The sequence below is a fragment of the Elephas maximus genome, chromosome 22 (assembly GCF_024166365.1).
Source record: "Elephas maximus indicus isolate mEleMax1 chromosome 22, mEleMax1 primary haplotype, whole genome shotgun sequence".
NCBI lineage: Eukaryota > Metazoa > Chordata > Mammalia > Proboscidea > Elephantidae > Elephas > Elephas maximus.
In genome coordinates, this window is record NC_064840.1 from 6,662,963 (window position 1) to 6,676,484 (window position 13,522).

The 13,522-nt window shown below is 42.8% G+C and overlaps 1 protein-coding gene across 1 annotated transcript in view; it reads right to left on the reverse strand.

Annotated features, from left to right (window-relative positions):
• The window catches only part of ATP6V0A2 (ATPase H+ transporting V0 subunit a2), a 39,123-nt gene that overhangs the window by 14,943 nt on the left and 10,658 nt on the right, over positions 1–13,522 (reverse strand). Inside the window, exons 6-9 of the mRNA XM_049865891.1 lie at positions 11,892–12,018; positions 8,291–8,373; positions 6,048–6,141; positions 4,794–5,006 (exon numbers count right to left, since the gene is read on the reverse strand). Of these exons, the coding sequence (XP_049721848.1) occupies positions 4,794–5,006; positions 6,048–6,141; positions 8,291–8,373; positions 11,892–12,018 (517 nt within the window). The remainder of the gene's footprint in view (positions 1–4,793; positions 5,007–6,047; positions 6,142–8,290; positions 8,374–11,891; positions 12,019–13,522) is intronic.

Below are 13,522 nucleotides of genomic sequence, written 5' to 3' on the forward strand. Positions count from 1 at the left end.
CAGAAATGTAGATTTTCCAGTCAAATATTATTTTTTAAAACACACACATGCAGGAGGATTCTGGAAAGCCCCAGCGGTGACATAGTTTTGAATCTCACTAGGTCCTATCAAGGAGCCCCGGTAGCGCAGTGGTTAAGTACTCAGCTGCCAACCTAAAGGTCTGTCCTACAGAGTCGCTATGAGTCAGAATCGACTCAACAGCAATGGGCTATATCCCCTCAAGAGCAGACAGAGCAGCTAGATAGCAAAATCCAAACCCCACAAATTTACAACAAAATCATGTTCTCATGAATTCCAAAACAAAAAATGGGTGGGAATGGACCACTGCTAGCTACCAGACCTGCATGGTATCAGTAACTGGACTGGAGGAAGCGATGGAAGCAAATCTGATACACCTGAGACAAGAACACCCCAAAAAAAGCCCACAGGTCTTTCCTGGAAAGTGTGACAGAACTAGAAGAGGTTTTGCTCAACCCAAGGGTGGCTAAGTAAGTGAGGTCAGCAGGATAGGAACAAAAGAGAAAAAGGAAAGAGAAGGTCCAGATGAAAGAGGGAAAGAGCCAAATCCAGGAAATCTCAGAGACCATGGAAGATAGGGAAGCTCTCCTATACGTGCTTCCTTCTAAAAGTTTCTTGACATCTTAAACATACTCCAGAAAACTAATTTCATGTAAATATGCAACACAGTAACGTATTACATAATATATTACAATATAAAATTTCCTTGTAATATTGACATATTACATTACATATAAAATTTCTTTGAGTATCTTATGCACACTCTGGAATAATTTCATTTAAAAATGAGCAACAGAGAAGGACAGAGGCCAAATCTTATAAAGTTATACTAAGAAAAAAGAGACTGAGAAGCAGAATAACATTCCTAGGAACAATGAGAGCATACCAGAAAGACGTGCACACAAAACAGATGAAAACTGTAACTTACTATTTCAAAATAAGCTAAAAGAATTATGAAATAATACCAGACATCAAAAAGCAGCATGAATCAGAATGAGAAAAACTCAGGAATGAGGTCACAGAAACTCAAGAAGGAATTAGAAACGAAAGAAAAATACTACTTCAGAAATGAAGACTAAACTAGAAGAAACTCAAAAGTAATCTTCCCAACAATATCTTAAGAGAAATAGAAGATGAAAAGAGGCAATTTTACAAATCAAAATTTAGTGAAGAATGGTGCCAGACCACAACCGATGACTGCCCTGACAGGGAGCACAACAGAGAACTCCTGAAGAAGCAGAAGAACAGTGGGATGCGGACCCCAAATTCTCATAAAAAGACCATACTTAATGGGTCTGACTGAGACTGGAAGAATCCTGGCGGTCATGGTTGGCCCAGGACAGGAACCATTCCCAAAGACAACTCATCAGACATGGACTGGGCTGGACAATGGGTTGGAGAGAGATGCTGATGAGGAGTGAGCTACTTGTATCAGGTAGACACTTGAGACTGTGTTAGCATCTCCTGTCTACAGGGGAGATGGGAGGGAAGAGGGGGTTAGAAACCGGCAAAACGTTCACGAAAGGAGAGACTGGAAGGAGGGAGCGGACTGACTCATTTGGGGGAGAGTAAATGGGGGTTCGTAGTTAAGTTGTATGTAAGTTTATGTGTGAGAGACTGACTTGATTTGTAAACTTTTACTTAAAGCACAATAATATTATTTCAACAAAAAAAAAAAGAACTGAAGAAAGACAAAAAGGAATCAAGAATCACAGGCAAATATTGAAGATAAGCAAAGAAGGTCCAAAGATAATAGGAGGCCCTGAAGAAGAAAATCAAAGCAAGGGAATAGAACAAATACTAAAGCCTACAGCTTTTTTTTTTTTTTTTTCTGGAAAAGAAAATTAGAAAATATATATTAAAAGAGCACACTGTGTATCTGAAAATACAAACCCAGAATGACCACATGAAAGCATCATCTAGTAAAATTACTAGATTTTAAAGAAAAAGAAAAAATTCTTTAAACACCTAGGCAAAAAAAAAAAAAAAAAAAAGACGTGACATATAAGGAAAAGAAAATTTTATTAACATCAGGCTTTTGTCAGCAACACTTTATGCGAAAAGAAAATAGAGTCACGTGTTTAACATACTCAAGAGAAAAGAAACAAGAGCCAAAGATTTTATTTCTAGGTAAACTAACTTCCAAAGGTAAAGGCAGCAGACAGACACTGTTATCAACATGCAAGAATTTAGGGAATACTGTTCCTATGAGTCCCTCCCAAGGAATCTACTGGAGAACAAGCTTCAGATAATCAAAATGACTAGAAATACATTAACATAAGAACTGGTAGTTTGCAGGCTGGAAGCTAAGAAGTTTCCTAATTTAAATTAAGCATGATGCTCCCTGCTAAGTCTGTATGCCTATACTGCCATCTGACTGACAGCAAAAAGGCATCCTCTGGACTTAAGCCAATTCACCAAGGCAGCTGTGAAAACCAGGATTCAGTATGTTCTTGCAATACATGGTGATTAGGGGTGCTTTTTTGTTTTCACCAACATTGGAAAATGCTCAAATTGTCTAGTTATGTCCATGAAATCCAGTCCTACTTCAAGAAAATGAAAGCCCCAATGAGAAATGAAAAGCAACAGAAGAGAAAAGAAAGAAGATAGGGGAAGGATATAGACATTATCCGTTGCCGTCGAGTCGATTCCGACTCAGAGAAACCCTGTAGGACAGAGTAGAACTGCCCCATACAATTCCCAAGGAGCACCTGGTGGCTTCAAACTGCCGATGTTTTGGTTAGCAGCCGTAGCTCTTAATCGCTATGCCACCGGGGTTTCCTTAGGGGCACTAGGATACAGTAAAATGAGCAGCAGAGTGCACAATTACCCTTATCAGTGGAAAGCAATTGAGTCAGGGGCTAAGAGATGGAGCAAAGAATAGCCATGCAGCTTGAGGACAGACGGCCACTGACATCTTAATAAGTGGGTCTCAAAAGATACCAAGGGTGCACATGTGCCAAGAGCTGGATACCAAGAGTGCATACGTGCAAGAGCTGGCAGAAACAGCAACCTATGCTACATCTGAGATGAGTACAGACCTTACAGGTTAAAAAACAAAACACAACAGCACATATGCCAGGAATATGAGTCGCACCCCTCAAAACTGGTGTCACCTCAGAAAGTCTTAAGAATCACCTGTATTTACCTTTAAAACGGATGTTTGATACTCCAAAATAACTAATTATATCGGCAAAATAGTTACGAGTTCAACTGTTAACCAAAAAAAAGGTCAGCAGTTTGAATCCACCAGCACTCCTTAGAAATCCTATGGGGCAGCTCTACTGTGTCCTATAGGGTTGTTATTAGTCAGAATTAACTCAACAGCAAGGACTTTTTTTTAATCACCTTCTTTCTCAATACTGAGTACATTATATTGGTGTCATAACAGAAGTAGATAATAAAACAAGGTGATTAACACAAAAACTGATATGAAAACTTGTTTTCAAGGTGTTTCAAGGTGAAATACATATACCTATTATTTCTATTTCAATGCTGGAAAACACCTCACAGGAACATGAAAGAATTATTTCATAACTTTGGAGTGGGAAAAGCCAACGAGTGAAACTCCAAAGTCATAACAGGAAAGATGGACAAACTGAACTATACGTAACAGAAAACTCCAGGACAACCAGAACAAACAAACAAACAGAAGTACCATGAGTAAAGTTGAAAGACAAATGGTAAACTGACAAAATGACAAACTGGGAAAAATACATTTACCCATGTCACAAAGCATCGATCATAATTAGTAAGGAGACCAACAGCCCAGTACAAAATTGGCAAAGGATATAAACAGTTCACAAAAACAGAAAATTCAAAAGGCTCTTAAACATGCAAAAAGATACTTAACTTCATTCAAGGGAAGAGAAATGCCATCACAGGCAGTATTTACCAAAATCGATCCAGAAATCTCAACCCTGGGGATTTATCCTACAGATACATTTGCACAGGTACACTCTTATTCAATGCAATGGCATTCATAAAAGTGGAAACCACCTAAATGACTAGGGAACTAGTTAAATAAACCATGGTACCTCCCAGCGAAATACTAAATAGTTGTGAAAAAAAAAAAAAGAATAGGGAAGTTTTATTAAGTGAGAGAACAAGGTTCAGAACAGTATGAATGACATGCAACCTTTTACATAGAAAAGGGAAAAAAAAAAACCACATCTGTTCCTATCTGCTTACCTAAGCTTAGGAAACTCAAAGGATAAAATAGAGCAAACGACACTGACCACCTTTGTCAGATGGTGGGGGGACTGGACAGATGAGGTACAGGGGGAGCAGGAAGCCACTCTGCTGTAGCTTTCTATATTTATACATATTCTTTCTTTTTTTTAATTTAAACCATGTGAATGCATTACTTATTCAAATAACAAATTAAAAACGCATATACACACACGCATCCTCAAACAGCTAAACTGAAACAGTCACCGTGGAGCTGACTGACTCACGGCACCCCAAGTGTTTCAGAGTAGAGCTGTGCTCACCGGAGCGTTTTCAGCAGCTGATTTTTTGGAATTAGATCACCAGGCCTTTCTTCCAAGGTGCCTCTTGTGGGTTCAAACCTCTGACCTTTGAGTTAGCAGCCAAGTGCTTAACCGTTTACACCACCCAGGGACTCCCTCAAATGACCAGCACTCCGTAATCTCAGTTCAGAAGAGGAGTCAGCACCAAGCCTCCCGCAGCTCTGTGACACAGACATCCTCTGATGTGTGTCCCTGAGGCACCCCGCCTGTGCTCCCTCTGGTGGAAGAGCCTGGCCAACTTACCGAGCCATCCTCAAGGGCTCGGCGCAACTCCTGCAGGTCTGCCTCGGGACACCAGACTTCCGCGATGAGGCACTTGTTCGTCACGTCGAAGCTGCACATGTTGAGCATGTGGTAGATGGCTTTCATCTTCTTCACCTGGATGACGCGGCTATAGACCGTTTCCGCAGCACTACAGAGCACCTGCCTTAGGTAATCCTCGGTTTTGTGGAGCACCTTGGCAAGCACAGACACTGGTTCTCAGCATGGTGGGCATCTCTCACTGCGTATCCACCCAGCACCCTGACTTCCATTACGGGAACTGTCCTCCATAATTCCAGGCCCCTGCCTCCAGGGGGGCCGTCAAGGGAGGAGTTCCATCCCGTCCCCAATCAGATGCTCTCCCTTGGGACGCTGACTCTTAAGGGCATGTCTGAGAGGACACGGGAAATAGCTAAAACCCACTGTCACTGTGGCGGCATGATGGTCTGCTGTCCCCACCGTGAAAGCATGGCTGTGCTTCCTGGGTCCAGAGAGCTCTGTGGCTTCTCATCTGTTCCCAAGCTTGGCCTCAACCCCCATCAGCCCTGTGAGCCACCAGCTCCCATCCCAACACATTCTTCCAGTAAATCCCCTTTTGTTTAGCTGAGTTAGAATCTGTTACTTGCCACCAGGTCGTTATGAGAAAATTATGTGAAAACGGAGGATGATCACATCACATCACAAAAATGGAGGATGGCTACATCATTACACAACTGCCAATTACATCATTACATAAAACTACCAAATCACTGAGAATCATGGCCCAGCCAATTTGACACATAACCTTAACCATCACAATCAGCATTACTCTCGCCTAGTGCCTTGGCATTCATTATTGACAGATGCATGTCGTTAATGTGCAAAACAGTCAGGTAATAGGTTTTCATTACTGTCATAAATGTGAAATGTCAGTTAACGAGACAGTCGACAAGTGAGGGGTGGGTGTAATATCCGCCATTTGAAATGGGGCTTACTTGTCTTTTGTGATCAAGAATTACAACCCAACATATCAAAGATGATCAGAGAATCTTTTTCTAAATCTATTGCCTCAACTTCTAACAGGCCCCTAAAATAAACTACCATGAAGAGGAGGGAGTAAGTGACTTTCCGATCTCACCAAAAACATCTGGATTTAACTACTACCAAAAGTTTCCATAAAAAAAGAATCAAAATAAATAGATTCTTACATGTTTCACAGCCCTCAGATAAGGAGGGAACAGCTTCTGGTTTACTCACAGTATAAAGATCTTGGATCCGAGTATTCAGTCCCTCCTGGATCTCTTTCCGCTCCTCAGCGGTGTTTGGATAGGGGTAAATGTGACAGTGGTAACTAGAAGACAGGATTAAGCGCAGTCTCAGATCTACAGTGACTCCAAGAGGCTATTTCTAAAACTAAAACCAAATTCAATTCACCACCTACATGGAGCTCCTTCCAAAATGGAATACAAGCAGCCATCTGGTAGCTCAGGTACAATACAGGCACCCGGCCTTGGTAAGGTCAGCGCAAAGTCACTCGATAAGTATCTACTGATTTAACACATTTAGCAAACTTTCTTAGACCCAAACTCCATTCCTGCCTTCAGCAATTCCAACTTTCTAAAACTATCCAACATCTTTAGTTTGGGAATCATTTGTTGCTGTGAGGTGCCATCAAGTCAATTCTGACTCACAGAGACCCCATGTTACAGAGCAGAACTGCCCCCCAGGGTTTCCTATGCTGTAATCTTTATGGGAGCAGATAGCCAGGTCTTTCTCCCCCAGAGCTGCTGGGGGGGTTCAACTGCTGACCTTTTGGTTAGCAGCCAAGTGCTTAACTGTTACGTCACCAGGGCTCCTTGGGAATCATTAAACAGGTTTAAGATAAAAACCATACAAGAATAACGACCTTTAAAAAAAAAAACAGTGAAGAAAGGGAGAAAAAAATCTCCGGTTTCCCAGCAATTGCCTCCGAGAGGTCTCTACAGCAGCCAGCGCTGTCTCGGGGGTGGGACAGTGGGGATGCTGCGCCTCCCACACGGCAACGAGTCCCACCCCACCTCAGTATCTTCACACCACACTTCACGGGTTTCTTTAAGTTCTGATTTTTAAAAATCAAATACCCACTGTGGCTTTACCCTAAGCAGTGATATCTGCGAAATCACCGATTTGTTGCTCGGGTTATGGTTTTTCTAAGCTGTACCAAAATAAATAAATATCTACTAAAATGACAAAAGATTTTCTATTTTGAATCTAAAATTGCTTTATACACCACCAGTAACAGAGTGACAAATTATGGTAAATACATCCAGAGGAAATACCCAAGCCCTGCCCCACCCACAAAACAAGGCAAGCTATAAGGGGTGTGTTTTGGGGATTTTTGTTTGATTTTCCATTTGCTGACAAAAGTTTAAGTCACAGGTGGATTCCTGTCATGCTATTACTCAACATTCACAGGTGCCTTACTCTGTCCTGGAGCCTTTTACTGGCCACACATCAGTCAGTACAACCCTGTGAGAAAGGGACGCTATTCCGTTCACAGATGGGGACTAGGCTTGGTGACGTGTCCAGGTGGAAACCAGGCCTTACTCTGTCCTGGAGCCTTTTACTGGCCACACATCAGTCAGTACAACCCTGTAAGAAAGGGACGCTATTCTGTTTACAGATGGGGACTAGGTTTGGTGACGTGTCCAGGTGGAAACCAGGCCTTACTCTGTCCTGGAGCCTTTTACCGGCCACACATCAGTCAGTACAACCCTGTGAGAAAGGAACGCTATTCCGTTCACAGGTGGGGACTAGGCTTGGTGACGTGTCCAGGTGGAAACCAGGCTCTGGATCCTGCAGTCCCGCTTCAGGGCCCACACCCTTCCCCCACTGCCATGCCCCCTTCTAGATGCTGTAAAGGAGAAAAGGCCAAGCACTCAGCAAAAGACGAAACAGGTGCCCAATGACAACAGGTAAGCATGACACAGCTAAAAGCAACAGAAAGGCACAAAATAATCAAATATGACTCCTTCCTCAATTGACCTTAAGTCTTGATTCCCGAGAGGAAAAAAATTAAATCTGGGAACATAATCAACACAGTCCCTACTTCTGAATTATTTTACATAATATACTGGCAAAAGAGATGATGAACCAGATTTTTAAGAACTTGGTATTACAATCATGTAACAAAATGTAGTGGTCTTCTAACCCACTATTTTTCTTTCAAATACAGGGAGATACATAAGGGAAACTGGAGGTTACTGAAGGAGCCCTGGTGGTGTAACGGGTAAGCTCTCAGCTGCTAACCAAAACATCAGTGGTTCGAACCCACCAGCTGCTCCATGGGAGAAAAGACCTGGCAATCTGCTCCCATAAATATTTCAGCCTAGGAAACCCTATAGGGTAGTTCTATCCTGTCCTGTGGGGTTGCTGCGAGTCGGAATCAGATTGATGGCACAAAACAGTAAGAGATTATCAAATATAAAAAAATAAATGATACGAAATGCTTCTTTTCTTACCAATCACATATCTTCTTAACCTTGTAGCCAATCTGCTCTCCCCAGAAGGATATTAAAAACACATACCATTTGATGACTTCTCCCTACAAAGAACAAATCAGGATATTGTTACTTCTGAAAGAATAACTTCTAAAACTCTGGCAGCTCCAACACTATCAAAGAGTTGGGTCATTCATTCAGTCAACAAATATTCAACAAATCAAAGCGAACAGGGTTTTGTCCATGTGCCAGGAAGACAGCAGTAAACAAAACCGCTGAGACACCCCTGACCTGGGGGAAGGGGGACGTTATATTCAAGTTGGCAGTGAGAGATACAAACAAATAAAATACATAATATGCCAGGTGGCCGTAACTGCTACACAGAAAATAAAGCTGGCAGGGGGTAGGAGCACTGCAGGTTTAAAGAAAATGATGAGGGAGGCCTCTCTGGGAAAGGCCGTTTGAACCTCAAGAACAAAGGCGGTGAGGGGTAGCCATGTAGATACATTGCAGATACACCGAGGAAAAAAAAGAAAAGGCATTTACGATGAACTTGACCTCAAAGATTCCTTAACAATTTTACAAATGATGTAACTGTGTCAAGGAATATAACCAAGTAGCTCGTAAGATGGAGCAGAGACGGCATCCAACATGAAAAATACAAATCTTAAGACCAAGCGGAATTGCCTGAATTTAGTTTCTATGCCCTGGTGGTACCATGTTTAAGCACTAAGCTGCTAAGTGAAAGGCTGATGGTTCGAACCCATCCAGCTGCTTTGTGGGAGAGAAGACCTGGCAATCTGCTCCTCTGAAGACTGCTACCTAGAAAGCCCTATGGGGCCGTTTTACTCTGTTCTACAGGGTCACTATGAGTCAGCATCGGCTTGACAGCAACAGGTTTTTCTTTTTTTTTTTTTTAAATTCCTTCACAATCATAAGGAAAAAAATTGTATTTTTGAAATACATACATCTCTATCCATTTTTCTGTATTTCTTTATGAACGTTTAACACCACTTACCATGTCCTGTAAAAACCCAGTATAAGAGAGCTTAGCAATTCTAGGGAAAGTTTTGGGTTAAACCTGTATAAACACTCTGCGTGAAAACAACTCTAAGGAACACGTAAATGCCACTTCAGAACAGTTTTGATCTTTGGCTTTAATAGAGAAGTCACAATGGCCACAACTGCAGGATAATTAACAGACCGTACTGGCAGATACAAAAGTCACAGAGAAGCAGAAGTATTACAGGGGGACAGTTAAGGGACAGCTTAACTGATCAGACTTCCCAGCACATGTGGCTTACTCAGGCTGAACTTTATGAAAATCATTTCACAGCCAACCTCCTCTGCATGCCTCTAAACTACTAAGGGATAGATCACTCTTACAGCCGGAATTCCTGAGGCAAATCTAGAAAAATAAAACGTCAACCCTTTCCTGACAATTAAGAAGCCTAAGTTCCTTTTCTACCTTTGATAGGTCAGTTCATCCTCATTTACGGCAATGCTGTGGTTTGTACTGTGAAGTATAAAAACACAGACATTTCAAAAGATTATGGTTCTTTCCCTCCTGCGCTTCTCAACTTCCCTTCTGGAACGATTCAGTCCTAAAGCCGTGGGTGTGTACGCAGGGGTGGACAGTGGGAGGAGGAGGAGCAACAATGGCCCAGGGCGGGGGTCAGAGCCAGAGTGGGTGGGGAGGCGCCCACACAGGGGAGTCCAGGGTGGGGATCACAGCCTGAGTGGGGTGAGGAGATGCCCACACAGTGGAGTCCAGGGTGGGGGTCAGAGACCAAGCTGGGTGAGGAGGCACCCACATAGGGGAGTCCAGGGCAGGGATCAGAACTCAAGTGGGGTTAGGAGGCACTCACACAGGGGAGTCCAGGGCGGGAGTCAGAGCCCAAGTAGGGTGAGGAGGTGCCCACACAGGGGAGTCCAGGGCAGGAGTCAGAGCCTGAGTGGGGCGAAGAGGTGCCCACACAGCAGAGTCCAGAGTGCAGTCAAAGCCTGAGTGGGGTGAGAAAAGCAGCCATGCATGGAGCAGCCCAGACAGGGCAAGGAGAACTGTCATAGAGGAAAAAGCGTGAAAGGCGGGTGGCAGCCTGGTGTGAGGTATCAGAGCCCAAGGACAGTGAGGACGTGTCCACACGGGGGGACATCCAGGCACAGGGTGTCAGAGCCTGAGTAAGGTGAGAAGTGTATCTACTCCTGGCAGTCACTCGGAATGGAGAAGTCAGAGAGTGAGCAGGAAGAGGAGGATGGCAGCAGGCATGGGAGACTGTGGAGAGTGGCTACAGGCAAGGGATTCATCAAAGGAGCAAATATATCAAGAATAACAAAAGCTAAGCGTCTCACTGTTGAAGAAAGGAGTTACAAACACAGAAAGGGGGAAACCTAGACTGAATTCTGTAACGTTGGAATGGAATTGGATATGAACTCAGTCTTCAATACACATCAAAAGGTACAGAAATAAGGTTGTAAATGTGTGTGTGTACGTATGTACGAGTGTGTATGTGTGCCTGTGTGTATGCATGTGTGTCTGTGTGTACACCTCATAGAACTGTCCACGGAAAGAGCCTGGAAGCCGCAACACAATAACAACAGGTACACCCAACTACAACACCTTGGCTTCTAAATACCAATCTCAGCTGAAAGAACCAGAGCTCCTTGGAGAAATGGCTCATTCCAGAGCTGTGTAAGCAAAATTCCAAGATGAATCTAGAACACTGCATTGTGCAAAAAAGCAATGAAGTCCTAATAAAAATGATAGGAACGTGTAGAAAGGATAAAAAAAAGGCAGACTGAAGAGGCTTCAACTGGCTAAATCTCGAAGAATTTGAGTGTCAAAATAAATAACGATAGTAACAGAGAATAGACCATTGAATAAAATAGGAAATGAATGAATGAACGGAAAATCTGACGAGGAGTGGGATACTGACATAGTTTCAAAGCACTTCCCCGCAAACTCTCACTGTTACAAGAAAAAAAGAGTAACTTCTCAAGGGAGAAGTCTGACAGTCACCAGCTTAATTAAGAGATCAAGGTGAATGTCACTAGTCACAGACAAGATGAAATTGTGCACCACTTAAAGGACGCAGTGAGAAGGACACAGCATCCCTTCCCAGACATTCCTGCCAAGGGCACATGAACAGGATTTAGTCATGAGGAACCGCTGCACAAACCCAAACTGAAGGACACTCTACCAAAAACCTGGTCCGTAACACTCAAAAGTGTCAAGGTCAAGAAAGCCAGGGCAAGGGAAGGCTGAGAAATGGTCCCAAAATGATGGAGATCAAAGAGACAACACAATCCAACATGTAGTTCTAAAGCGGATCCTTTGGAATAGAAGACATGACTGGGGCGAGAGGTGAAGCCTGAAGATGGGACCTGAGGATCAGACGGTAATGATATTTCTGTGTTAACATCCCGATCTGGATGGCTGCATTGCGATAAAGAAGAATGTCCTCGTTTTTAGGAACTGCACACAAACGTATCCGAGAACAATGCAGCATCAGGTTAGGAGCATACTAGCAAATGGCTCCGGAGGCAAAAAGTATTTGTACTGTACCTCCAAGTTTTCTGTTGGTCTGTCATTGTTTAAAGGGTGACCAGGACATTTACTCACTGTTTCAGGGTCTTCAAGGGGCTCGTCCAGCTCCGCATAGGTTACAATGGTGTACCCTTTGCAGACCCTCCACAACATTTTTTCAAATGCTTCAACTTTTCCTTGGTTAATAAGGCCAGACACAAATCTAGAAGAAAATAAAGATAAACTACAGTCAACTGAAGGCAACGAATATCAACAAACTGTCATCAACAGAATGATGAAGACTTCCATTTCTGGCAGTATGATGGAGAAAATACCCTGAAAGCCCTCCAACTACAGAACACGTAAAAATACTGGATAAAATATGTTTGAAACATCCTTTTAAGTGTTTAGCTGAGCCTATAATTAAGGGAATTCTTGGGATCCAACAATAAAACAGGAACTTCTCGTGGTCCTGATGTTGTGTTGAACTGGGCCACCATCCTAAGGCTTTAGGGAGGCAAGAGACGTGGCATTGGCCCATGTCCGGTGAGGAGATGGAACTGAATCCCCGCTAAAGCTGAGACACCCCCCTCCACACACACACACACACAAAGGGGTACACCTTCTGTGAACAGGTGGACTAAAAAAACTCCACCTTGCTAAGGAGCCTACGAGTAAACTAGTTTATCTCGGGTTTGGTTCTGTATGAAGGGGAAAACTCTTCCCTGAGAATTTATAACCAGAGGGCAGAATTCACTCAGGTTTGTGGCTTAAATTCATACTAGTTGCAGAGCCAAAAGACAAACAAAAAACATCCAAGCTGACGAATATAAAATGAATCCAGCTTGGTAGAGCACTCCGGTACTCGACAACTGTAAAAATGAATTCTCTCTTCAAGAATACATTCTGAAACTAAAGACCACGGAATCTCTACAGACAAAGAACAGAGGGACATTAAGGTCATTTAAAAAAAAAAAGGAAGAAGGAAATCCCAACCCACCTGGAGCAAAGGAAAAGGGAGAACACCAAAGACACAAGGAAAATATTAGCCCAAGAGACAAAAGGGCCACATAAGCCAGAGACTCCATCAGCCTGAAACCAGAAGAACTAGATGGTGCCTGGCTACCACTAATGACTGCCCTGACAGGGAACACAACACAGAGGCCCTAACAGAGCCAGAGAAAACTGGGGTGCAGAGCTCAAATTCACATAAAAAGACCACACTTAATGGTCTGACTGAGACTAGTGGAACTCTCAAAGACATGGTCTCCAGATTCTCTGTAAACCCAGAACTAAAACCATTCCCGAAGCCAAACTCTTCACACAAATAGACTAGACTATAAAACATAAAATAATACTTGTCAAGAGTGTGCTTCTTTCAAGTAGATACACGAGACTAAATGGGCAGCTTCTGTCCGGAGGCAGGATGAGAAGGCAGAAAGGGACAGGAGCTGGCTGAATGGATACAGGAAACACAGGGTAGAAAGGGGAAGTGTGCTGTCACATTATAGTGATTACAACTAAGGTCACATCATAATATGTGTATAAATTTTTGTAGGAGAAATTAACTTGAGCTATAAAAGTTCACCTAAAGCATAATTAAAAAAAAAAAAAAAACAAACCACAAATCACATAAGGAAACCAGCTCCCATTAGGCCAGGTAGGCAGAAACAATAAACAGCAGAAAGATAAAGTATGATGAATAAAAAAAATTAAACCACCTCAGG